Below are 26284 nucleotides of genomic sequence, written 5' to 3' on the forward strand. Positions count from 1 at the left end.
CAGCCAGAAAAGATGTCCAGTCCAATACTTCACTCGCAGCGTGTTGTTATCATAAAAAATAAACATTTTTTAAAATACTGAATCAATTTAATCATTCCTAAAAAAAATTAAGTCAATTTACGTATGTATACAAATATATACCCGAGTTAAGTCTCCAATCATCTTAGTAGCCCGAGAATCTTTGTCTTTGCAACTGGCTAGAACTTGTTCCTGTGTTGAAAGGTTCCCTGACAAGTCTTCAAATGCTGTCTTCAGCTAGCAATAGAGGTGCAATCACATAGCTCAGAGGTGAACACATAACATGAGAAGGTAGATGAATATAATGAGTAGGCGAGTGTATATAATGAGAAGGTGGATGAATATAACGAGTAGGCGAGTGTATATAATGAGAAGGTGGATGAATATAACGAGTAGGTGAGTGTATATAACGAGAAGGTGGATGAATATAACGAGTAGGTGAGTGTATATAATGAGAAGGTGGATGAATATAACGAGTAGGCGAGTGTATATAATGAGAAGGTGGATGAATATAACGAGTAGGTGAGTGTATATAATGAGAAGGTGGATGAATATAACGAGTAGGCGAGTGTATATAATGAGAAGGTGGATGAATATAACGAGTAGGCGAGTGTATATAATGAGAAGGTGGATGAATATAACGAGTAGGCGAGTGTATATAATGAGAAGGTAGATGAATATAACGAGTAGGCGAGTGTATATAATGAGAAGGTGGATGAATATAACGAGTAGGCGAGTGTATATAATGAGAAGGTGGATGAATATAACGAGTAGGCGAGTGTATATAATGAGAAGGTAGATGAATATAACGAGTAGGCGAGTGTATATAATGAGAAGGTGGATGAATATAACGAGTAGGCGAGTGTATATAATGAGAAGGTGGATGAATATAACGAGTAGGCGAGTGTATATAATGAGAAGGTAGATGAATATAACGAGTAGGCGAGTGTATATAATGAGAAGGTAGATGAATATAACGAGTAGGTGAGTGTATATAATGAGAAGGTAGATGAATATAACGAGTAGGCGAGTGTATATAATGAGAAGGTAGATGAATATAACGAGTAGGCGAGTGTATATAATGAGAAGGTGGATGAATATAACGAGTAGGCGAGTGTATATAATGAGAAGGTAGATGAATATAACGAGTAGGCGAGTGTATATAATGAGAAGGTAGATGAATATAACGAGTAGGCGAGTGTATATAATGAGAAAGTAGATGAATATAATGAGTAGGCGAGTGTATATAATGAGAAGGTAGATGAATATAACGAGTAGGCGAGTGTATATAATGAGAAGGTGGATGAATATAACGAGTAGGTGAGTGTATATAATGAGAAGGTAGATGAATATAACGAGTAGGCGAGTGTATATAATGAGAAGGTAGATGAATATAACGAGTAGGTGAGTGTATATAATGAGAAGGTGGATGAATATAACGAGTAGGCGAGTGTATATAATGAGAAGGTAGATGAATATAACGAGTAGGCGAGTGTATATAATGAGAAGGTGGATGAATATAACGAGTAGGTGAGTGTATATAATGAGAAGGTAGATGAATATAACGAGTAGGTGAGTGTATATAATGAGAAGGTAGATGAATATAACGAGTAGGCGAGTGTATATAATGAGAAGGTGGATGAATATAACGAGTAGGCGAGTGTATATAATGAGAAGGTAGATGAATATAACGAGTAGGCGAGTGTATATAATGAGAAGGTGGATGAATATAACGAGTAGGTGAGTGTATATAATGAGAAGGTAGATGAATATAACGAGTAGGCGAGTGTATATAATGAGAAGGTGGATGAATATAACGAGTAGGTGAGTGTATATAATGAGAAGGTGGATGAATATAACGAGTAGGCGAGTGTATATAATGAGAAGGTGGATGAATATAACGAGTAGGTGAGTGTATATAATGAGAAGGTGAGTGTATATAACGAGAAGGTGGATGAATATAATGAGAAGGTGGATGAATATAACGAGTAGGCGAGTGTATATAATGAGAAGGTAGATGAATATAACGAGTAGGCGAGTGTATATAATGAGAAGGTGGATGAATATAACGAGTAGGTGAGTGTATATAATGAGAAGGTAGATGAATATAACGAGTAGGCGAGTGTATATAATGAGAAGGTAGATGAATATAACGAGTAGGCGAGTGTATATAATGAGAAGGTGGATGAATATAACGAGTAGGCGAGTGTATATAATGAGAAGGTAGATGAATATAACGAGTAGGTGAGTGTATATAATGAGAAGGTGGATGAATATAACGAGTAGGTGAGTGTATATAATGAGAAGGTGGATGAATATAACGAGTAGGCGAGTGTATATAATGAGAAGGTAGATGAATATAACGAGTAGGCGAGTGTATATAATGAGAAGGTAGATGAATATAACGAGTAGGTGAGTGTATATAATGAGAAGGTGGATGAATATAACGAGTAGGCGAGTGTATATAATGAGAAGGTAGATGAATATAACGAGTAGGTGAGTGTATATAATGAGAAGGTGGATGAATATAACGAGTAGGTGAGTGTATATAATGAGAAGGTGGATGAATATAACGAGTAGGCGAGTGTATATAATGAGAAGGTGGATGAATATAACGAGTAGGTGAGTGTATATAATGAGAAGGTGGATGAATATAACGAGTAGGTGAGTGTATATAATGAGAAGGTGGATGAATATAACGAGTAGGCGAGTGTATATAATGAGAAGGTGGATGAATATAACGAGTAGGCGAGTGTATATAATGAGAAGGTGGATGAATATAACGAGTAGGTGAGTGTATATAATGAGAAGGTGGATGAATATAACGAGTAGGCGAGTGTATATAATGAGAAGGTAGATGAATATAACGAGTAGGCGAGTGTATATAATGAGAAGGTGGATGAATATAACGAGTAGGCGAGTGTATATAATGAGAAGGTGGATGAATATAACGAGTAGGCGAGTGTATATAAAGAGAAGGTGGATGAATATAACGAGTAGGCGAGTGTATATAATGAGAAGGTACTGTAGATGAATATAAAGATAAGGTGAGTGTATATAATTTTACAGACCAAACAAGGAAATAAACTAACCGATTGAAATCTATCAGCTTCAATCTGAAGAGCAACTCTAAACTCGTCCTCCAACTCTGCATATTCGTTTCTGCACTGGTCAAGCCTGCACAGAATACATACACAGTTGTATCAGATGGTAACATTTATTCCTCTATACCTATATGGTACAAAGGAAGATTGCATGCACAGTTATAACAGATGTTATTATCTATTTCTTTATACTTATAAGGTACAAAAGAAGATAAAATACACAGTTGTATCAGATGTTAACACCTACACCTCTATACCTATATGGCATATGATTCAGAAAAAAAAGCTTTTCCCATTCATCGCTTTGAAACTGTATTCAATGTTCGTTGTAAAACGACTCTATGAGATTGTGAGGCGACTATGAGATTGTGAGACGACTCTATGAGATTGTGAGACGACTCTATGAGATTGTGAGACGACTCTATGAGATTGTGAGACGACTCTATGAGATTGTGAGACGACTCTATGAGATTGTGAGGCGACTATGAGATTGTGAGACGACTCTATGAGATCGTGAGATAATTTGTATAATAACATATGATATAAATGGGTATATATAATATCATATATAATATTTTTTAAAGTGCATGTAAAATCTGGTTAACAATCAAAATCCATTAGTAGGGGGATTAAAGAGCTATGCAGTTTGTTTGTGTGTTTAATTACATTAATTAATTGTTTGTGTGTTTAATTACATTAATTAATTGTTTGTGTGTTTAATTACATTAATTAATTGTTTGTGTGTGATTACAAGCTCTTAAAAGCTCAAAAACGAACAGTTAATCGCAGCCACACGAGACCGCTATAGATTAGAGTCTCTTTCCAAAACGCTCAAATGTGACGTAGTTGTAGGAGATGGCTTCTGTTTACACTTTCACACAATTTCATTTGTCGAAATATTTTTGCAAATATACTTCACACATTCAATAAAACCATGTTTATTGTGCTTACTCGTCTATTTATTGTCATTGTAATGCTGTCACCTTTAGCACTGATATCTTATAACCTACCATAAAAATTCGTTTAATTTCTTAACCTTAGCTCGAAAGCGTACATATCATTGTCTGATAATCATGACGAGCCTGTTGGTCACCTGTGATAATCGGAAAATGCTGCAGAATTTATTTGCGCTGTTTGGCAGGAGGTATGGTCACATGATCAGATTACGACTAAACGATTAGACCAAGCCGAAACGAAACTGTAAAGTAGCAAGTATTTATATTTCATACAGGCTTTTCAGTAAAACCCAAAGTGTGTCATAAACTAGTGCTACCAGGCGTTATATTGAGCCTTTTATTGGCCTTTCAATTTACGTGATTACATGTCAAAACAATAACCAAAATGGTTGAGAGCGTCATCAAAATAAAGAGATTCCACACTACAGCGTTTTTGTGATGTCATGTTTATCAGAGAATGATATGCACTCCTTCGAGTTGAGGTTAAAAAATGAAACAAATTTTTATGGTAGGTTATAAGATATCAGTGCTCAAAGTGACAGCATTACAATGATGATGAAATAGACGCGTAAGGACAATAGACATAGTTTTATTTGAAGTATATTTGTGAAGTATATTTGTGAAAATATTTCGACTTTCAAGAAGTTTACACTTGTTTACACTTTCATGAGGTTGCATGAAAGTGTAAACAAAAACTATCCTGTACAACTACGCCCCATTTGAGCCATTTTGAAAAGAGATTCTAATCTCCGGCGGTTTCGTGATGGCTGCGATCAACTGTTCGATTTTTAGCTTTTACAAGCTTACAATCCAATGTCCACATATTTTGCACCTACAATACAGAAGAGTAAGACATGGTGAATCTTTTGATACCAAATAACTGTAATGTGAATTTTGTTGCAAGTCAACTTTTACAGATGCTACGAATTACTACACACCTTTGTTCAAGCTCATTACGCTCTGCCGTCTGCTCCCTCACTAGGCTCGTTATTTTACTCTCGAATAGCTGCTCAAGTTTGGGAGAGTCAAGCGCGTACCGTTGTTCCATCTCACGCTTGTGCTCAAACTCCCTGGCAGCAAGAAGTGACTTCAGGTCTTCCAGTTCAGTTTTCTGGCTGGCTACAGAAAGCTGAGCTGCTCGTAATAATTCAATCTTATTACTCAGCTCCCTCTCATCCTTTTCCCTTCTTTCACGCTGAGTACAGAGAAAAAGTTAGACAAGTTCATCAACAAACAATTCATATATAATATTAAATATCACAATGACTTACATGTAATATTAAATATCACAATGCATTACATGTAATATTGAGGTTTGTGCAATTGAAGCACAAATCGAAAAGAATGATTCAGAGAACCACATGGGCATAGTTGAGTTTAACTCAAGAGTACTCCAGATGAATTCCATTTAAAAGCCACGTGCTTCAAAAAGCTTGCAAAATTTGTAGCAGCAAATGTAACTTTATCTGAGAAATTGGAGTTGTTGAGAATGATTGACAGCAGATAATGCAGAAATTCATAACCAGACAGCTTATCAGAGCAGGTATAATGAATAGGGCATGATCAAAATAGCCAGCCAATACCCGCATAACAGAAAGAACCTGTTTTTTGTCTGTCTCTAGTCTCAACTGCTCGAGTCTTGCATTAACGTCCTCCAACTTTTTTATACTTTGCTCTTGTGACCTGCAAGTCTTCCTGCATCTCCTCAGCTCTGATTCCAGCTCCTTGTACTCTGTCTGAACAAATGCTTCACCGTTCAGCCTAATCTGAAAATCTCACTCGATAACAATAGTTTGTAATTTACGCTACAAATTTGAGCCATTCATAACTTCAGTAAATACTGAACGTTGAAATGTGAAGGTGAAATTAGTAACAACACCGAGTGATCAACACAACTGTCAACTGTCGATATACTCAACCTCTAATACACAACTAACTACACAAAGCAGGCTTTGCACTGGTCTGGATATTATATTTACTGGTACGCTGACAGCTGCGTGTGCGCTGAGATATAATCATTTGTAATAAGGATGTGTACAATTATTCCTAAATGTGACAAGGTGGCCGAGTGGCGCAGTAGTTAGTGCGTGTGTTGGTCCACGAAGTTGAATAATTGAGTTCAACTCTCACGTAAAGCGACTCTCGCGCAAAGCGACTCTCGCGTAAAGCGACTCTCATGTAAAGCGACTCTCATGTAAAGCACTGTCTTCCTAATGTTATACCCATGGCTTCAGTCAGACGGACACGGCTCTCATTATCGCATAATCATTGTTTTATGTCCTGTAGTATCATACACTGCTGTCAGTTATTGTACAATACTGTGCCATGGTGTACACAACAGTACAAATGAAATTCAGGAAGCCACTACGTAAATCAGGGTTGCAAAGTATTACAACTGAACTGGGTCATCGCGGTGAAGTATGCAGTAATTTTGCAATGCATTATACTTTCTAATCCGCGGTACACATTTGCTACTGCAACTGCGCTTGTACTTCAAATTGCCCATTGTGATCCACTGCGCATTTACTTCCTGGGCACATAACCTGAAACCCAGCTATTCATCCACACTGCGAAAGTGCGGTCGTCAAAACTTGAAATCGCACGAGTACTGCAAGTACAACTACATACTGTGAATCAACTGACACTGCTAGCTTTTCAAGCGTCTGTACTGCATTGTAAAAAGCTGTCAGATGTTCAGCAAGCTCATGAATTTGGGCTCTAACCTCCATATCATTTTAGAATAGAATTTCAGATGTTATCACCACTCCGATGAAATTGTATCTTAAAACCATAATAAATTCTCTTTTCAACCACATACGCTTAATGTGATCAATTATTTGGTCCACTTGTACTCAACCTTGTGCAGCGGTCACATCTTGCAATTGCATTGTGCTTGCATCAAAGCCAACTCAATATTTGATTCTGTGATAAGTTTCTATGAAAATGTGCTGCGAATGTACAGAGTAATGCAAAAGTTCCTACTGCATATAGCATTGCAAACTGCGCACTAGCAACACTTCTGCTGCACCCCGTGCAGTAGATAACACCGCCACTTCACCAATATAGCTTACTGTGTTCTTTAGAAAATAGTTGTACGGCGCATATACTTAGACAAAAATAATAAATTAGTAAAAGTATGCAATGCAATTATACAGCATGGCTGTGACAGGGTTACTAGTGCTATTGTACTGCTAATGTAAACTACATATGCAGTAAGTATGCAATGCAATAACACAGCATGGCTGTGACAGGGTTACTAGTGCTATTGTACTGCTAATGTAAACTACATATGCAGTAAGTATGCAATGCAATAACACAGCATGGCTGTGATCGGGTTACTAGTGTTATTGTACTGCTAATGTAAACTACATATGCAGTAAGTATGCAATGCAATAACACAGCATGGCTGTGACAAGGTTACTAGTGTTATTGTACTGCTAATGTAAACTACATATGCAGTAAGTATGCAATGCAATAACACAGCATGGCTGTGACAAGGTTACTAGTGTTATTGTACTGCTAATGTAAACTACATACGCAGTAAGTATGCAATGCAATTATACAGCATGGCTGTGACAGGGTTACTAGTGTTATTGTACTGCTAATGTAAACTACATACGCAGTAAGTATGCAATGCAATTATACAGCATGGCTGTGACAGGGTTACTAGTGTTATTGTACTGCTAATGTAAACTACATACGCAGTAAGTATGCAATGCAATTATACAGCATGGCTGTGACAGGGTTACTAGTGTTATTGTACTGCTAATGTAAACTACATATGCAGTAAGTATGCAATGCAATTATACAGCATGGCTGTGACAGGGTTACTAGTGCTATTGTACTGCTAATGTAAACTACATATGCAGTAAGTATGCAATGCAATTATACAGCATGGCTGTGACAGGGTTACTAGTGTTATTGTACTGCTAATGTAAACTACATACGCAGTAAGTATGCAATGCAATTATACAGCATGGCTGTGACAGGGTTACTAGTGTTATTGTACTGCTAATGTAAACTACATATGCAGTAAGTATGCAATGCAATAATACAGCATGGCTGTGACAGGGTTACTAGTGTTATTGTACTGCTAATGTAAACTACATATGCAGTTAAGTATGCAATGCAATAACACAGCATGGCTGTGACAGGGTTACTAGTGTTATTGTACTGCTAATGTAAACTACATATGCAGTAAGTATGCAATGCAATAACACAGCATGGCTGTGACAGGGTTACTAGTGCTATTGTACTGCTAATGTAAACTACATATGCAGTAAGTATGCAATGCAATTATACAGCATGGCTGTGACAGGGTTACTAGTGTTATTGTACTGCTAATGTAAACTACATATGCAGTAAGTATGCAATGCAATAATACAGCATGGCTGTGACAAGGTTACTAGTGCTATTGTACTGCTAATGTAAACTACATATGCAGTAAGTATGCAATGCAATAACACAGCATGGCTGTGACCGGGTTACTAGTGCTATTGTACTGCTAATGTAAACTACATATGCAGTAAGTATGCAATGCAATAATACAGCATGGCTGTGACAGGGTTACTAGTGCTATTGTACTGCTAATGTAAACTACATAAATATCCAATGAAAAATTTATCAAAACTAATGCATTTTACATCTGGACACTACTGAGTACTTATCAATGCGCAATGTCATTATTTATTCGTAATGGTCACAACTCTGGTGTAAATACAGTGAAACACGGATAACTCAAACTTCAAGGGACCGAGCAAAAGTGTTCGAGTTATTAGAGCGTTCAAGTTATCAGGACAGTCATAAATGCATGTATTTATCAGTAGATACATGTACATATACAAACTATATATAAATCAAAAGCATAGATTGCTTGTTGCAAGTTAAAGGGTCTCTCGTGTGAAGTTTTAAATATTCTTAATCAGAAAGTATAGATATTTTTCTATCACTTGAGATTTGTTTGTTGCTTTAGGTGATGTGACTGCCAGGACGTTTTCAGATTAAAATTGGCAAAACTTGATCGCGGTTAAAACGCTCAGAAAAAATACATACGTATTTTTCTACCGAGTGTTTTAACCAAGATCAATTTCGCAGTAAGTCAGTTATTACAAAACTGCTTTACTATTAAAAACCCATTATCAATTTTGCCGATATTACTTTAAAGTTATCCAAATTTTACCTCGCTTTTCTTGCTTTCGGAGGACTTATCGCTAAGCAGATGTTTAGTAAAATTTAATTTTTGCAAACCTTTAGAAAAGTCGTTAATGAAAATATTTGCCGATGTTGGTAATAACGAGGCCTAAGAACTACTAAAAGTCGATGTTTATCTCTATGGCTTAGAATAAAGTGATATTCTAAAGCGATAGTAACAACCGTCTCGGTAGCCGTTTGGAAAAAACTGTTCGAGTTAACGGAGTTTCGGTCGAGTTAACTAAAGCCATTTATCATTGCGTGGGAACGGACCAAGCAAATCCATTCGAGTTAACCATGTGTTCGCTATATCCAAGGACGATTTATCCGAGTTTCACTGTATATCATAATACAGTAGACACTCCAAGAATATTTGAAATACATGTAAATTGCCTAATTCATTCCAAGATCTTCCCAAACTCACCCCTTTAGCCCTTAAAATAGAAAAAACTAAACTTAACTTTCAAATTTAATGACCGTATAGTAACTGTAGTATTATTGATTTGTATTGACAACTTTTCTCTGTTTTATTATCACTTTCACTTGGTTTAGGGCTCATGATGATAATTTTGCGGTAAAGGAAGCGCGCACCTTCAATGTCTATTTAAATCGATTGTTTTTACTTTTTTCTAGACAGCAAGGACTACAGCAGAAAAAAAAGAGAGAAATATTGTACGTCTAAAATAAGGTAAAACAAAAATACACATTTACTACCATAAGGTGTCTGTCTGCATGTCTATTTACTACCATAAGAAGGTGTCTGTCTGTATGTCCATTTACTACCATTAGATGGTGTCTGTCTGTATGTCCATTTACTACCATTAGAAGGTGTCTGTCTGTATGTCCATTTACTACCAGAAGAATATGTCTTTCTGTCCATTTACTACCATAGGAAGGTGTCTGTCTGTATGTCCATTTACTACCATTAGAAGGTGTCTGTCTGCATGTTCATTTACTACCATAAGGTGTCTGTCTGTATGTCCATTTACTACCATAAGAAGGTGTCTGTCTGCATGTCCATTTACTACCATAAGAAGGTGTCTGTCTGTATGTCCATTTACTACCATAGGAAGATGTCTGTATGTCAATCTACTACCATTAGAATGTGTCTGTCTGTATGTCCATTTACTAGCATAAGAAGGTGTCCGTATGCATGTCCATTTACTACCATAAGGTGTCTGTCTGCATGTCCATTTACTAGCCTAAGAAGGTGTCTGTCTGTATGTCCATTTACTACCATAAGAAGGTGTCTGTCTGTATGTCCATTTACTACCATAAGAAGGTGTCTGTCTGTATGTCCACTTACTAGCATAAGAAGGTGTATGTCTGTATGTCCATTTACTAGCATAAGGTTGTGTCTGTCTGTATGTCCATTTTTTTGGAGGCCCGGGTTTAGAGGTCAGGTAAAAAGATTGATTTGAAGACTCCAACTCATGACATTCAGCTTGGTAAACAACACTCTAACACCTGCACCGATCGACCACCTCTGGGTCCTTCAGAATAATTGAACAGCTTATTCTCTTTGCTTTATCAAAACACCTGACAATCTCTCATGGCACATGAGGCTGCGAGAGTACTAGTATATATAATAGAGATATCCCTATATGTTGTTTCTTCTCCTACGTGTGACATAAGAAAACACTTTTATTTTAAGGCTAACTACAGGACTCCCATTATTCAAATCGAGTTTGAGTTTTCGCACATGCTTGACACTTCATGTCACAATTTCTTACATAATACAAAGTCAAACCTTCACATAATTTATTTATGCTATGTGGAATTTACATTATTTACATAAAGGTTTCCGTTGTAGGAGTGTCTACTGTAGTACCACTTAGCGATTACTTAATGTTTGTCCTTAGAATGCAACTATCAGAAATACTTTAAGCTTTTGAGGTAGCCACTCGAAGACTGCCTAAAGAGATTGTGCTCACCTCCATATTTTCTGTCAACTCCATTTTTTTTCTATGATTCTCCTGACAATCGATTAGTTCCTTTCTCAGCTTTGTTATGGCGTCATCACAATTTCTCTGTACTAACTGATGGTCAGTCGCTGAAATACAGTCTTTAGTTAATGAGCGCATATGCACACCGGCACAATGCAACACTGTAACATACTATACTACTCTATACCATACTAGACCACGCTATACCATACTAGACCACAATATACCATACTACACCATACTAAACCACAATATACCATACCACAATATACCATACTATACCATACTAAACCACAATATACTATACCATACTAAACCACAATATACCATACTATACCATACTAAACCACAATATACTATACCATACTATACCATACTAAACCACAATATACCATACTATACCATACTAAACCACAATATACCATACTACACTAAACTACATTATTTTTCAACAGAAAAATTCCCTATTTCATTTCTGTATGAGGCAAGAGTTCCAAATTATTTTTCTACAAATGACTTATTCAAGCCGATGTACACGTATATGGATTTTGAACCATTCACTTGTAGAACATATATAATATTCAACAAGGTTTTGTTTTAGTAGTGGAGTGCAAATGATCAAATAAATGCAGGTGACAGAAAAAATAAGAGCCTTGTTTAATGCCTAGTAATGTGAGGTTACATAAAATAAATGAAAAATCACAACCAAATGCAACTACAATGTGCCCTCGGGTTATGATGTCCCCGTTGTACAATTTGTTCGCCTTACGATATCGTACACGATGTTTTTCCGTCACCACCATACAACATTTTTTTCACCATATGAAATCAATAAAAATTTCTCTCAAAATTAAAATTTGGCGTTCAGTGTGCTGAAAACATCGAAATAATGAACATGCCAATATGCTAGTCGCCAAAATCTCTCTCACAACATTTGGAAAAGATACGATGCTCACTCTCTCTCATTTTAGAATTCGTTATAAGTTCTAGTGAAAACGAAACCAGTAACAAATCGGTGATAAAATTTTAGCCGATTTAGTTTAGTTTAGTAAAATACATACTAAAACTTAGATTCAATTATAGTTTAGTAAGCTTAATTCCTTAAAGTTAATTCAACATTTATATTATACGTCTGTGTCAAAGGTAAGAACTCCCTACGGTATGTACTGCACATAGTACATTCTAATGCTACATTTTATTGCAGATCATACCCACTAAATACACTAAAGTTACTGTAGGTAACTATAGTTACTAAGGTTAACACGGTATTTTGTTACTAACTTTTAATATGTACAGTACGTATATAAAATTTTGATGATTTTTAATAGGGGTTGTTTGCATTAGATAATTTCTATGGGTTTCTATACCCCTCTATACAACATTTTCGCCTTACGATGCCAACACTGGAACAAATTAAAATCGTATGGCGAGGGTCAACTGTACTAGAAAAAGTTGGTAAGAAATGCAACATTAAGTGAGTACACTGGATATATGGTTTCTTGCGGATGCTCAATAAAATGCCTAGTACACTATAAGCAAACCTGGCACCTATGGCACCAGCCCTGAGATACATACACTGTGTTTCGGTGGCCTTTACCTTCTGTGCGAGATGTCTTGCTGCCTCCTCAGCTTTGCATCTTCTCATCCTCTCCATATCCAGATCTTTCATCAGTTGCTGTAATTAACGTAAATGTTACATTATCTCTCTAAAGTCATTCAGTGAACAACTGGAAACTTCTTAGGACTTGTAGTATCTGTGACGACAAGTAGTGTCCAGTAGGTGTGAATACATATTCTTACATTATCACCTTGCTCATCCAAAATATATATGATGAGAATTGAGAAGTGAAACGACTAGACAGTTAACAGGTAGTCATTAGATTCACTACTACATGCTTGACTACTACTATTCACCTGATATGTAGAGCTGACAGCCTCTCTGCACATAGCATCTGTATATTTAGGAGAGCGGTTTGATGATCCGGATGCACTGTTTCTGCTAGATTTTTCCTTGTAAGGTCTTGCATTGTTGTTTACATTTACTCTTCTATGAGTGATAGGTTTGCCTGTCGTGTGTTTACAACAAGATATAGGCAATCGTCGACTTATGATAATATCAACAGCTGACGTACTGCACTTGACGTAATGTGCAGCATACAGTTTACACAACATACAGTTTCTACCTAATTCACCTTTAATAGTTCGGCTTCAAAGTTTTGAATAATATTAAACTGCGACTTATACTTTCCTGTTGTAGTTTCTAAATTGTGAACTTGAAGAAGACTATTGTGAGCAGTAATTTATATAATGAAAATAATGGAATTGTTGTAAAGTTGTGCGTAGTTACCTTCAGTATTTATTTCAACTGGTATTATAGCTTGCTGGACTTGAGAACGTCTTACACAAAATGTTGCGCGCTTATGAAAGCAATTGGCTCAACATGTGACATATGATAGATAAGAATACGATAGATGCGACATATGATAGATGCGACACATGATAGATGCGACATATGAAATGACATATGATATACAGCATAATGTATATGACATATGATAAGATGTGAAACATGATGGACTTGACATATGATAGGTGTGACATATAATATATATATATATATATGACATCATATATATATATATATGACATCACGCGTATATACATATACATAATATATATATATATATATGTGACACCTAATTGCTGTCAGGTTGAAGAGCTGCAAAGCTAGAAAGAAGCTACTGGTGACAGAGAAACAACGGCGCAATCAGGCGCCTTCTAACGGTAGATGGATGCACTTTAATATGCTTGCGTCTTGCCAGTCTCTGATTAGTTCACTGCTAGACTTTCTACAGTAAATATATAACTTTTTTTATATTAACATATAAAAAAACATGTTTCTTCACCTCGGTTAACCCATATGGGTGGTAATTCTTGCTCTAACTCTAACTAGCCTCAAGATCTTAGCTGTTCTAATAGCGCACTTTTCTGCAACTCACTTGAGTAGATTGCTGCCGGTATCTGGGCGAGCCACATTTTACAAGCGAGTGTTATTGCACCCAGTGCCCCAATGATTACTGGAATTACAGTTGTTTTTACATTCACGCATTTTGAGTTCATGCAAATTCACTACATAGTTTTGCACATGACTGTATGATAGATGTTACATACAACATCTCACAAAGTTATCCGTGAGCATAGCAGAGAAGTTGATTACTATATATATATATATATATATATATCTCTATATATAACTATATATATATAGTAATCAACTTCTCTTCTATGCTCACGGATAACTTTGTGAGATGTTGTATGTAACATCTATCATACAGTCATGTGTAAAAGTATGTAGTGAATTTGCATGAACTCAAAATGCATGAATGTAAAAACAACTTCATAAATTTCACTGTTACCAAACCTAATGATTCGTTGAGTAAAAGAAAGCCTATAAGGTGAGTAGTTACCGCTGAACGCTAGGAAGTACAGCCATTACCACAAAACAAAGAGGCAAAACTACTTTTGCAAAGACTGTAATTGAAAAAATGTTTGCATATTGGTTTTCACTTGAAATTACATGCATAGCTGAATGTAATCAGCTAAAGATGACAGAGAACATACCTGAACCTTGATGAGCAAAATCTGTTTCATTCGCTGAAAGCTTTTCTGGTTCAGATATCTAACAAAATGTACCACTAGTCATTTATGTATGAGCATACACATTTAGCAATAGACGTGTAACGCTAATGTACATTTTGCCAAGGAATACAACATGACCTGAAGCCTAGGGTGTAACATAGCATGAAATACAACATGTCATGTGACCCAAGTTGGTAACATGTTAAGGAATGCAATATGACATATAACCCTAGTGTGTAACATACCAAAGAATAGAATGTGACATGTAACTCTAGTGAATAACCTACCAAGAATAAAGCATGACATGTAACTCTAGTGTATAACATACTACTGGATACAACATGACATAACATTAGTGAATAACGTACCATATATACAACATGACATGTAACTCTAGTGTATAACATACCAATGGATACAACATGACATGTAACCTTAGTGTGTAACATACCAATGGATACAACATGACATGTAACCCTAGTGTGTAACATAACCCGTAAATCATCATGTGTATGATTGGGAAGGGTGGGCAGACCTTCTTAAGAGATGCTTTTTTCAAGTCCTCAAGTTGCAGCTCTGTAGCTTCAATTTTTTTTTTCAATAATTCTTTTCGGAGTTGCTCCAGCTGCATTTCCAAACACTTGTGCTCCTGAAAAAAAACAAGTTAATCTATAAAACATTACATGATAGGTCAAATGATAGGTCTATGATGTCAAATTACGAAAGCTACAAAACTTAATTGTAATCAGAAGAGTGTCTCCGTATTTTATTAAAAGATAACACTGAGTACACTGAGTCACTACAAACTGTTGCATTGCTGAACCAAACATATTTCATGTTCATGATACACGTTCGTGATACACGTTCGTGATACACGTTCGTGATACACGTTCGTGATACACGTTCGTGATACACGTTCGTGATACACGTTCGTGATACACGTTCGTGATACACGTTCGTGATACACGTTCGTGATACACGTTCGTGATACACGTTCGTGATACACGTTCGTGGTACACGTTCGTGATACACGTTCGTGGTACACGTTCGTGGCATACGTTCGTGGCATACGTTCGTGGTACACGTTCGTGGTACACGTTCGTGATACACGTTCGTGGTACACGTTCGTGGTACACGTTCGTGGTACACGTTCGTGGTACACGTTCGTGGTACACGTTCGTGGTACACGTTCGTGGTACACGTTCGTGGTACACGTTCGTGGTACACGTTCGTGGTACACGTTCGTGGTACACGTTCGTGGTACACGTTCGTGGTACACGTTCATGGTATTGACATACCAAAAATAGTGATACACCATATATAACAATACACCATTGATATCAATACACCATTGATATCAATACACCATTGATATCAATACACCATTGATATCAATACACCATTGATATCAATATACAGTTGATATTACAGTTGATGTTTTTGTATAAACACATCTATTATGCTAACCTCATCATGCTGATGATCGACAGATCCTTGAGCAGTGCTAATAAAGTTTTCTGACTCACAATCCAGAGAAGTACTGTCAGAAGTTGGCAGCGGTGATGAGGGATGATTGGCCAGAGCCTTGTGGAAACTGTCTAACACTGCATCTATTCGAGGTGTGCTTAGAACAGAGGTAACTGAGTCAGCCCCAATGCTAACACCTTTGCCTTCTTGACACCAGCTGTTCTCAGCTGTGAGATAACAGACAATTGCTCCAGACTATAGCAAAACAATTTATTAGCGATCTAACCATTCTTTCTATTAGGGCATTTATAAATTGTGGAAATAGCCAGGGATTACATGATAAACAGATAAACAGATAGCTTGTCTCTATAAGCTACCCTTCTTGAAGCTAATAATATTTGACCCACACTTGACAAGAAATGTAATTAAACAAAACAAACAGTGACTTTTGAGTATAATTGTTTGAGAGTATAAAGACATGTTTTTCTGTCTGTTGGAGATTTTCGGAAACCATATTTTTCTTTTTATATGCACGCTCGGAAATGGTGACTAATACAGCACCAATTTATAAATAGCTCCATCTCCATTTTGACTATGAGCATTGTCTTTTTAATGGGATAGCCATCTACAGGAGCTGTTTATGCCTCACTGCCAGTAATCATTTCCCAAATAATAAACAGAACAAGCAATTACAGAGTCTAGCAGGTACTTGAAATCTCTCATAGGTATTAACATACTCTAACAGGTACTTACAATCTCTCATAGGTATTAACATACTCTAACAGGTACTTACAATCTCTCATAGGTATTAACATACTCTAACAGGTACTTACAATCTCTCATAGGTATTAACATACTCTAACAGGTACTTACAATCTCTCATAGGTATTAACAGACTCTAACAGGTACTTACAATCTATCATAGGTATTAACAGACTCTAACAGGTACTTACAATCTATCATAGGTATTAACAGACTCTAACAGGTACTTACAATCTATCATAGGTATTAACAGACTCTAACAGGTACTTACAATCTCTCATAGGTATTAACAGACTCTAACAGGTACTTACAATCTATCATAGGTATTAACAGACTCTAACAGGTACTTACAATCTATCATAGGTATTAACATACTCTAACAGATACTTACAATCTCTCATAGGTATTAACATACTCTAACAGGTACTTAGAATCTATCATAGGTATAACCAGACTCTAACAGGTACTTAGAATCTCTCATAGGTATTAACATACTCTAACAGGTACTTACAATCTCTCATAGGTATTAACATACTCTAACAGGTACTTACAATCTATCATAGGTATAACCAGACTCTAGCAGGTACTTACAATCTCTCATAGGTATTAACATACTCTAACAGGTACTTACAATCTATCATAGGTATAACGAGACTCTAGCAGGTACTTACAATCTGGAGGAGGTTTATCTGTAGCCTGTAACTGTGTCACTTGCTGCCTCAGTATAACCGCATAATCTAAAAAAGAGAACAACCAAAAAGTTGCACCTGAATTTTACTAAAAATAGACCAATAGAAAATAAAAACAATGTTTTTCAAGGCCAAAGGCTGATATTCAATATTAAACTAAACTCAAAACCAAAATAAATTAAAAGAAAGATTTTGCTACTACTGTTGTTAATTTACGCAACAAGAAAAATACTTGCTATGTAAGAAAATATAGGAGTAAATTAGAGCAAGCGGGATGTTTTACTAGATAGGCGCTAGTCTAAAAGTAAGTACATGTAGTCAATTGAGAGTTTCATAATTATCCCCGAATGCCCAGATGCAGCCATTTTTATTTTAGGATTCGCCTAGTAGAATCTCTTAGCGTACAGTGGAAAATAACTAAAAGCGAGGAAAGAAAGTTAAAAAACAGTGAAATCCCAACATTTTAAGTTATCCGTTCTATGATTTTATTTGTATGTTAAAACTGCTGTATGTTGGAGCAAAGAGTCGCATAAGAATACATGGCATTTTGCTCAACTCCTTCCACAGCCCAAATATTTAAAGATACAGCAAATATTTCAGGTACTTCTATGAAACTGTGTAAAAATTGAATTACTTCTGAAATTCATTAATAAAGTAATAATCAGTGAAAGGAGGTTTTATTATCACTTCGTTTTCATGTTAAAAACAAAAAAACTGGGATGTAGCCTTAGTAATACAGGAGACAAATGATGTGTAGGTAGAGGTGGTGATAAAGATACATATGATGTGTAGGTAGAGGTGGTAATAGAGATACAGATGATGTGTAGGTAGAGGTGGTGATAGAGATACAGATGATGTCTAGGTAGAGATGGTGATAGAGATACAGATGATGTGTAGGCAGAGGTGGTGATAGAGATACAGATGATGTGTAGGTAGAGGTGGTGATAGAGATACAGATGATGTGTAGGTAGAGGTGGTGATAGAGATACAGATGATGTGTAGGTAGAGGTGGTGATAGAGATACAGATGATGTCTAGGTAGAGGTGGTGATAGAGATACAGATGATGTGTAGGTAGAGGTGGTGATAGAGATACAGATGATGTGTAGGTAGAGGTGGTGATAGAGATACAGATGATGTCTAGGTAGAGATGGTGATAGAGATACAGATGATGTCTAGCTAGAGGTGGTGATAGAGATACAGATGATGTCTAGGTAGAGGTGGTGATAGAGATACAAATGATGTCTAGGTAGAGGTGGTGATAGAGATACAGATGATGTATAGGTAGAGGTGGTGATAGAGATACAAATGATGTCTAGGTAGAGGTGGTGATAGAGATACAGATGATGTATAGGTAGAGGTGGTGATAGAGATACAGATGATGTGTAGGTAGAGGTGGTGATAGAGATACAGATGATGTCTAGGTAGAGATGGTGATAGAGATACAAATGATGTCTAGGTAGAGGTGGTGATAGAGATACAGATGATGTATAGGTAGAGGTGGTGATAGAGATACAGATGATGTGTAGGTAGAGGTGGTGATAGAGATACAGATGATGTCTAGGTAGAGGTGGGGATAGAAATACAGATGATGTCTAGGTAAAGGTGGTGATAGAGATACAGATGATGTGTAGGCAGAGGTGGTGATAGAGATACAGATGATGTGTAGGTAGAGGTGGTGATAGAGATACAGATGATGTGTAGGTAGAGGTGGTGATAGAAATACAGATGATGTGTAGGTAGAGGTGGTGATAGAGATACAGATGATGTGTAGGTAGAGGTGGTGATAGAGATACAGATGATGTGTAGGTAGAGGTGGTGATAGAGATACAGATGATGTCTAGGTAGAGGTGGTGATAGAGATACAGATGATGTGTAGGTAGAGGTGGTGATAGAGATACAGATGATGTGTAGGCAGAGGTGGTGATAGAGATACAGATGATGTGTAGGTAGAGGTGATGATAGAGATACAGATGATGTGTAGGTAGAGGTGGTGATAGAAATACAGATGATGTGTAGGTAGAGGTGGTGATAGAGATACAGATGATATGTAGGTAGAGGTGGTGATAGAGATACAAATGATGTGTAGGCAGAGGTGGTGATAGAGATACAGATGATGTGTAGGTAGAGGTGGTGATAGAGATACAGATGATGTGTAGGTAGAGGTGGTGATAGAAATACAGATGATGTGTAGGTAGAGGTGGTGATAGAGATACAGATGATAGGTAGGTAGAGGTGGTGATAGAGATACAAATGATGTGTAGGCAGAGGTGATGATAGAGATACAGATGATGTGTAGGTAGAGGTGGTGATAGAGATACAGATGATGTTTAGGTAGAGGTGGTGATAGAGATACAGATGATGTGTAGGCAGAGGCAGTGATAGAGATACAGATGATGTGTAGGTAGAGGTGGTGATAGAGATACAGATGATGTGTAGGCAGAGGCAGTGATAGAGATACAAAGCTAAACTAACTTAGCTTGTGTGAAATTGAAATTAAATTTGCTTATTCAGATTTATGTTTTTACATTTAATATTTTCTGATACAATCTATAGTTATCATGTCCAACTTTTTTTTGTTTCTTGTCATTTTCATGGTCTTCCTAACAAGAACTGCAAGATGGCTCTCAAATTTCTTTAAAAGATTCATCCCGAAATGTCCGCTATCATTATCTGCAAGCTTTAACAACCGATGCGAGCTCGGCTTTAGCAAGCATATTCGCAGCATTAGGTGGAACAACAACGCAAAAATATTTATATTACTCATAAGGTTTGTTTTCCTGATGAATATTACGCTATCTTAAGCAAAATTTCCAAACACCTCAAGCAGCGAAAAACAACAAACTAGAGCATACGTAAGTCTTTGAGTTAGTTGAGTTTGTCCTTGACCAATGTCACTGCCGGTGCGCAAGCAATCCATTTTATTATAAATTATATTATGGAAAACTGCCATTGATTTAAGTTGCTTGCCCTCTAACGATCCTCATGCAATGAGAGAATAGTAAAATATACATCTCGCCGACTCGATGGCAGTTTTCAACTCCAGTAATCTTCTATTTTCCTCTGTGTTTTTATACTCTCAGTTCATAAAACACTCCGATGTCTTCTCAGTTATTGTAAGAACCTTTTGGTTGAATCTTACAACTTTTTGTTTCACTATTGATAGAATTTGGTTTCTAGTATGTCGTAATCACCATGTTTTAACTAAATGAATAAAAATTAAATTGCCAATCTAAAAAAATTGCTGTTAATAAAGCTAGTAGTTCCTCCTATCTAGTAACTGATTACTAAACTACTATTTGGGGCAGGTCACATACAGTTTTGAGATTTATAGTTTTTAGCCTTAGTCATTAAATAAACTTGAACATAAGCGGGCTAACAAGTACGATCGCGCCAACTATCCCTCCTTTTCTTTACATGAATACCTCGTTGGGAGCAGAGAGGGTTTGTAGCTGATGGTCCGTCATGAAGCACAAGACAGGAGAGATGCTGACAGCCCCTCGTGCAGATTATCACATGATTTATGTCTGTCAGATAATTCCCTTGCAACTGGATGATAGCTAGGCTGTTTGTAACGGGCAGGCGCCGTAAGCCGCTTAAATTTCCTATTTGGTTGTATGAAAGATTTAGACTAACGAGTGAGCTACAAATAAAAAAAGTTAGCAAATTACTAAGTTAGCACAAGATACTAGCCCAAGATACTAGCTATGCAGGTAACTGGTGCTCTTGATGCCACGAATTGCTTCAAGTCATGAACTTTCTACAAAGCACCCTTTTTTCATGAACCAAATACACAGCATGCTACATCACTCTAATCTCAACAACTATTAACCTGCAATATCACTTTGATCTCAACAACTATTAACATGCAATATCACTCTGATCTTAACAACTGTTAATATGCAATATCACTCTGATCTTAACAACTGTTAATATGCAATATCACTCTGATCTTAACAACTGTTAACATGCAATATCACTCTGATCTTAACAACTGTTAACATGCAATATCACTCTGATCTTAACAACTGTTAACATGCAATATCACTCTGATCTTAACCATTGTTAACATGCAATATCACTTTGATCTTAACAATTGTTAACATGCAATATCACTCTGATCTTAACAACTGTTAATATGCAATATCACTCTGATCTTAACAACTGTTAACATGCAATATCACTCTGATCTTAACAACTGTTAACATGCAATATCACTCTGATCTTAACAACTGTTAACATGCAATATCCCTCTGATCTTAACCATTGTTAACATGCAATATCACTTTGATCTTAACAATTGTTAACATGCAATATCACTCTGATCTTAACAACTGTTAATATGCAATATCACTCTGATCTTAACAACTGTTAACATGCAATATCACTCTGATCTTAACAACTGTTAACATGCAATATCACTGATCTTAACAACTGTTAACATGCAATATCACTCTGATCTTAACAACTGTTAACATGCAATATCACTCTGATCTTAACCATTGTTAACATGCAATATCACTTTGATCTTAACAATTGTTAACATGCAATATCACTCTGATCTGAACAACTGTTAACATGCAATATTACTGTAATCTTACCAACTATTAACATGCAACTTCACTCTGTTTTTAACAATTTTTAACATGTTACATCACATTGATCTCAATTACTGCTAACATTCTACATCATTCTGACATTGATAACTGTTAACATGCTAAACTACTGTGACGTTGATCACTCTTAACAACTGTTAACATGCTACATCCCAAAAACTAGCAACGTGTTACACCATTTTAGCGAACCTAAGCGTTGTTAGCCCTTCTACTATAGTGATGATATTGCAAGAAAGGTTCAGGTGCTTCAGACTGGGAAGGTATTTCAACCCTTCTATTCTTGTAATCTGATTAGATGAGAGATCAAGGAATGTAAGGGATGGAAGGCTTGTTAAATTTTCTATCCTAAAATATATAGCAAATACATTTGATAGCAAATAGACAGTAATCTATAGTAACAATCTATAGTAATATTTAAAATCATGGATCTCAGGAGAATTAGTAACCGTAGCTGAGTAAGCTACCAATGCTGGCTAAAATGGAGAGGAAAAAAGATGCAAAGAAAGGTGGACCTGATGTAAATGAACGTGGATATACTTAGTCTAATACCTAGAGCTGCACATCAAGTTGCCTAACTTTAGCATGAATACGTGACAATGAAATAATAATTTTATAAAGTATTAAGCTATTTATTTAGTTTCTTACATACAATTAAGTTAATTCACTTTGCGTTTTCACGAACTTTATAAAATGCAATTTTTTATGTAATCTGTAATTACTTTGAAAAACTACTCATCAAGTTGTGCAGAGGATCAAATTAAAAAAATACAATAAACTCGTATACAAATATTCGTTTCAATATGCAAAGCAAATATTGCAGCAGACGAGCTCCTTACCATGAGATTTATCTGTATATACATTATCACAAACAAACACAGCCAATACATTACATTTCAGGACTCTATTCTGCTAAATGTATGCACACACCAAATGTCCTTATATGAAAAACCATGATGTTGATAACTAAATGCAATCAAACTAGCATCGGCCAAAGCAGTTTATCGATTAAAAAGGCACTTGGTCTACAAATTTATTAAACCTTAAACTAACAGCAATAATAATACCATAATAATAACAATAATAATAATAATAATACAGTACCTTGTAATGTAATTGGAATGAAGATTCAGATGTCGCAGATTTGGAAGATTAAGATAAACATTTGACAGAGAGTCCACTCCTGAGTCCACTAAGAATAATTCATTGTCTTCGTTTGTAAGTCGCTTATCCTCCATTACAACTAGATACATGAGACTTGCAATTAAAACCATGCATTCGAGTACATATTGTCTTTTCACCAATAGTTCATTATCATTGCTGTTATTAAAACTCGCAAATAATGAAAAAGCTGTCCTCACTATATGACCGTTTTAAAACACACAACATAGAACTTCTCGTAAACTAGATACAGTGCGGACAATAATTAATTAATTACACATGTATAAAAATATTGTCCATATGAGTATCAATATTATCCATATGAGTATCAATATTATCCATATGAGTATCAATATTTTCCATATGAGTATCAATATTATCCATTTGAGTATCAATATTATCCATATGAGTATCAATATTATCCATATGAGTATCAATATTTTCTATTTGAGTATCAATATTATCCATATGAGTATCAATATTATCCATTTGAGTATCAATATTATCTATTTGAGTATCAATATTATCTATTTGAGTATCAATATTATCTATTTGAGTATCAATATTATCTATTTGAGTATCAATATTATCCATATGAGTATCAATATTATCCATATGAGTATCAATATTATCTATTTGAGTATCAATATTATCCATATGAGTATCAATATTATCTATTTGAGTATCAATATTATCCATTTGAGTATCAATATTTTCTATTTGAGTATCAATATTATCTATTTGAGTATCAATATTATCCATATGAGTATCAATATTATCCATATGAGTATCAATATTATCTATTTGAGTATCAATATTATCTATTTGAGTATCAATATTATCTATTTGAGTATCAATATTATCCATATGAGTATCAATATTATCCATATGAGTATCAATATTATCTATTTGAGTATCAATATTATCCATATGAGTATCAATATTATCTATTTGAGTATCAATATTATCCATTTGAGTATCAATATTATCTATTTGAGTATCAATATTATCCATTTGAGTATCAATATTATCTATTTGAGTATCAATATTATCCATATGAGTATCAATATTATCTATTTGAGTATCAATATTATCCATATGAGTATCAATATTATCCATTTGAGTATCAATATTATCTATTTGAGTATCAATATTATCTATTTGAGTATCAATATTATCTATTTGAGTATCAATATTATCCATATGAGTATCAATATTATCCATTTGAGTATCAATATTATCTATTTGAGTATCAATATTATCTATTTGAGTATCAATATTATCTATTTGAGTATCAATATTATCTATTTGAGTATCAATATTATCCATATGAGTATCAATATTGTTCATATGAGTATCAATATTATCCATATGAGTATCAATATTATCCATATGAGTATCAATATTATCCATATGAGTATCAATATTATCCATATGAGTATCAATATTATCTATATGAGTATCAATATTATCTATTTGAGTATCAATATTATCCATTTGAGTATCAATATTATCCATTTGAGTATCAATATTATCCATTTGAGTATCAATATTATCTATTTGAGTATCAATATTATCTATTTGAGTATCAATATTATCCATTTGAGTATCAATATTATCTATTTGAGTATCAATATTATCTATTTGAGTATCAATATTATCCATTTGAGTATCAATATTATCCATTTGAGTATCAATATTATCTATTTGAGTATCAATATTATCCATTTGAGTATCAATATTATCTATTTGAGTATCAATATTATCTATTTGAGTATCAATATTATCTATTTGAGTATCAATATTATCTATTTGAGTATCAATATTATCTATTTGAGTATCAATATTATCTATTTGAGTATCAATATTATCCATTTGAGTATCAATATTATCCATTTGAGTATCAATATTATCTATTTGAGTATCAATATTATCCATTTGAGTATCAATATTATCTATTTGAGTATCAATATTATCTATTTGAGTATCAATATTATCTATTTGAGTATCAATATTATCTATTTGAGTATCAATATTATCTATTTGAGTATCAATATTATCTATTTGAGTATCAATATTATCCATATGAGTATCAATATTATCTATTTGAGTATCAATATTATCTATTTGAGTATCAATATTATCCATATGAGTATCAATATTATCCATTTGAGTATCAATATTATCTATTTGAGTATCAATATTATCCATATGAGTATCAATATTATCTATTTGAGTATCAATATTATCCATATGAGTATCAATATTATCCATTTGAGTATCAATATTATCTATTTGAGTATCAATATTATCTATTTGAGTATCAATATTATCCATATGAGTATCAATATTATCCATATGAGTATCAATATTATCCATTTGAGTATCAATATTATCTATTTGAGTATCAATATTATCTATTTGAGTATCAATATTATCTATTTGAGTATCAATATTATCTATATGAGTATCAATATTATCCATATGAGTATCAATATTATCCATATGAGTATCAATATTATCCATTTGAGTATCAATATTATCTATTTGAGTATCAATATTATCCATATGAGTATCAATATTATCCATATGAGTATCAATATTATCCATTTGAGTATCAATATTATCTATTTGAGTATCAATATTATCTATTTGAGTATCAATATTATCTATTTGAGTATCAATATTATCCATATGAGTATCAATATTGTCTATATGAGTATCAATATTATCTATTTGAG

At 34.8% G+C, this 26284-nt stretch overlaps 1 protein-coding gene across 1 annotated transcript in view; it reads right to left on the reverse strand.

Moving 5' to 3' along the window:
• Nucleotides 1-26284, reverse strand: part of LOC137390105 (leucine-rich repeat and coiled-coil domain-containing protein 1-like) — a 66926-nt gene that overhangs the window by 35446 nt on the left and 5196 nt on the right. The window contains exons 2-15 of the mRNA XM_068076357.1: nt 23487-23625; nt 22575-22730; nt 21195-21412; nt 17754-17819; nt 16321-16547; nt 15389-15502; nt 14836-14893; nt 13129-13280; nt 12790-12889; nt 11203-11321; nt 5680-5814; nt 5017-5273; nt 3111-3195; nt 142-255 (exon numbers count right to left, since the gene is read on the reverse strand). Of these exons, the coding sequence (XP_067932458.1) occupies nt 142-255; nt 3111-3195; nt 5017-5273; nt 5680-5814; nt 11203-11321; nt 12790-12889; nt 13129-13280; nt 14836-14893; nt 15389-15502; nt 16321-16547; nt 17754-17819; nt 21195-21412; nt 22575-22730; nt 23487-23620 (1935 nt within the window). The 5' untranslated portion in view covers nt 23621-23625. The remainder of the gene's footprint in view (nt 1-141; nt 256-3110; nt 3196-5016; nt 5274-5679; nt 5815-11202; nt 11322-12789; nt 12890-13128; nt 13281-14835; nt 14894-15388; nt 15503-16320; nt 16548-17753; nt 17820-21194; nt 21413-22574; nt 22731-23486; nt 23626-26284) is intronic.

Source organism: Watersipora subatra, chromosome 3, assembly GCF_963576615.1.
Source record: "Watersipora subatra chromosome 3, tzWatSuba1.1, whole genome shotgun sequence".
NCBI classification, from domain to species: domain Eukaryota; kingdom Metazoa; phylum Bryozoa; class Gymnolaemata; order Cheilostomatida; family Watersiporidae; genus Watersipora; species Watersipora subatra.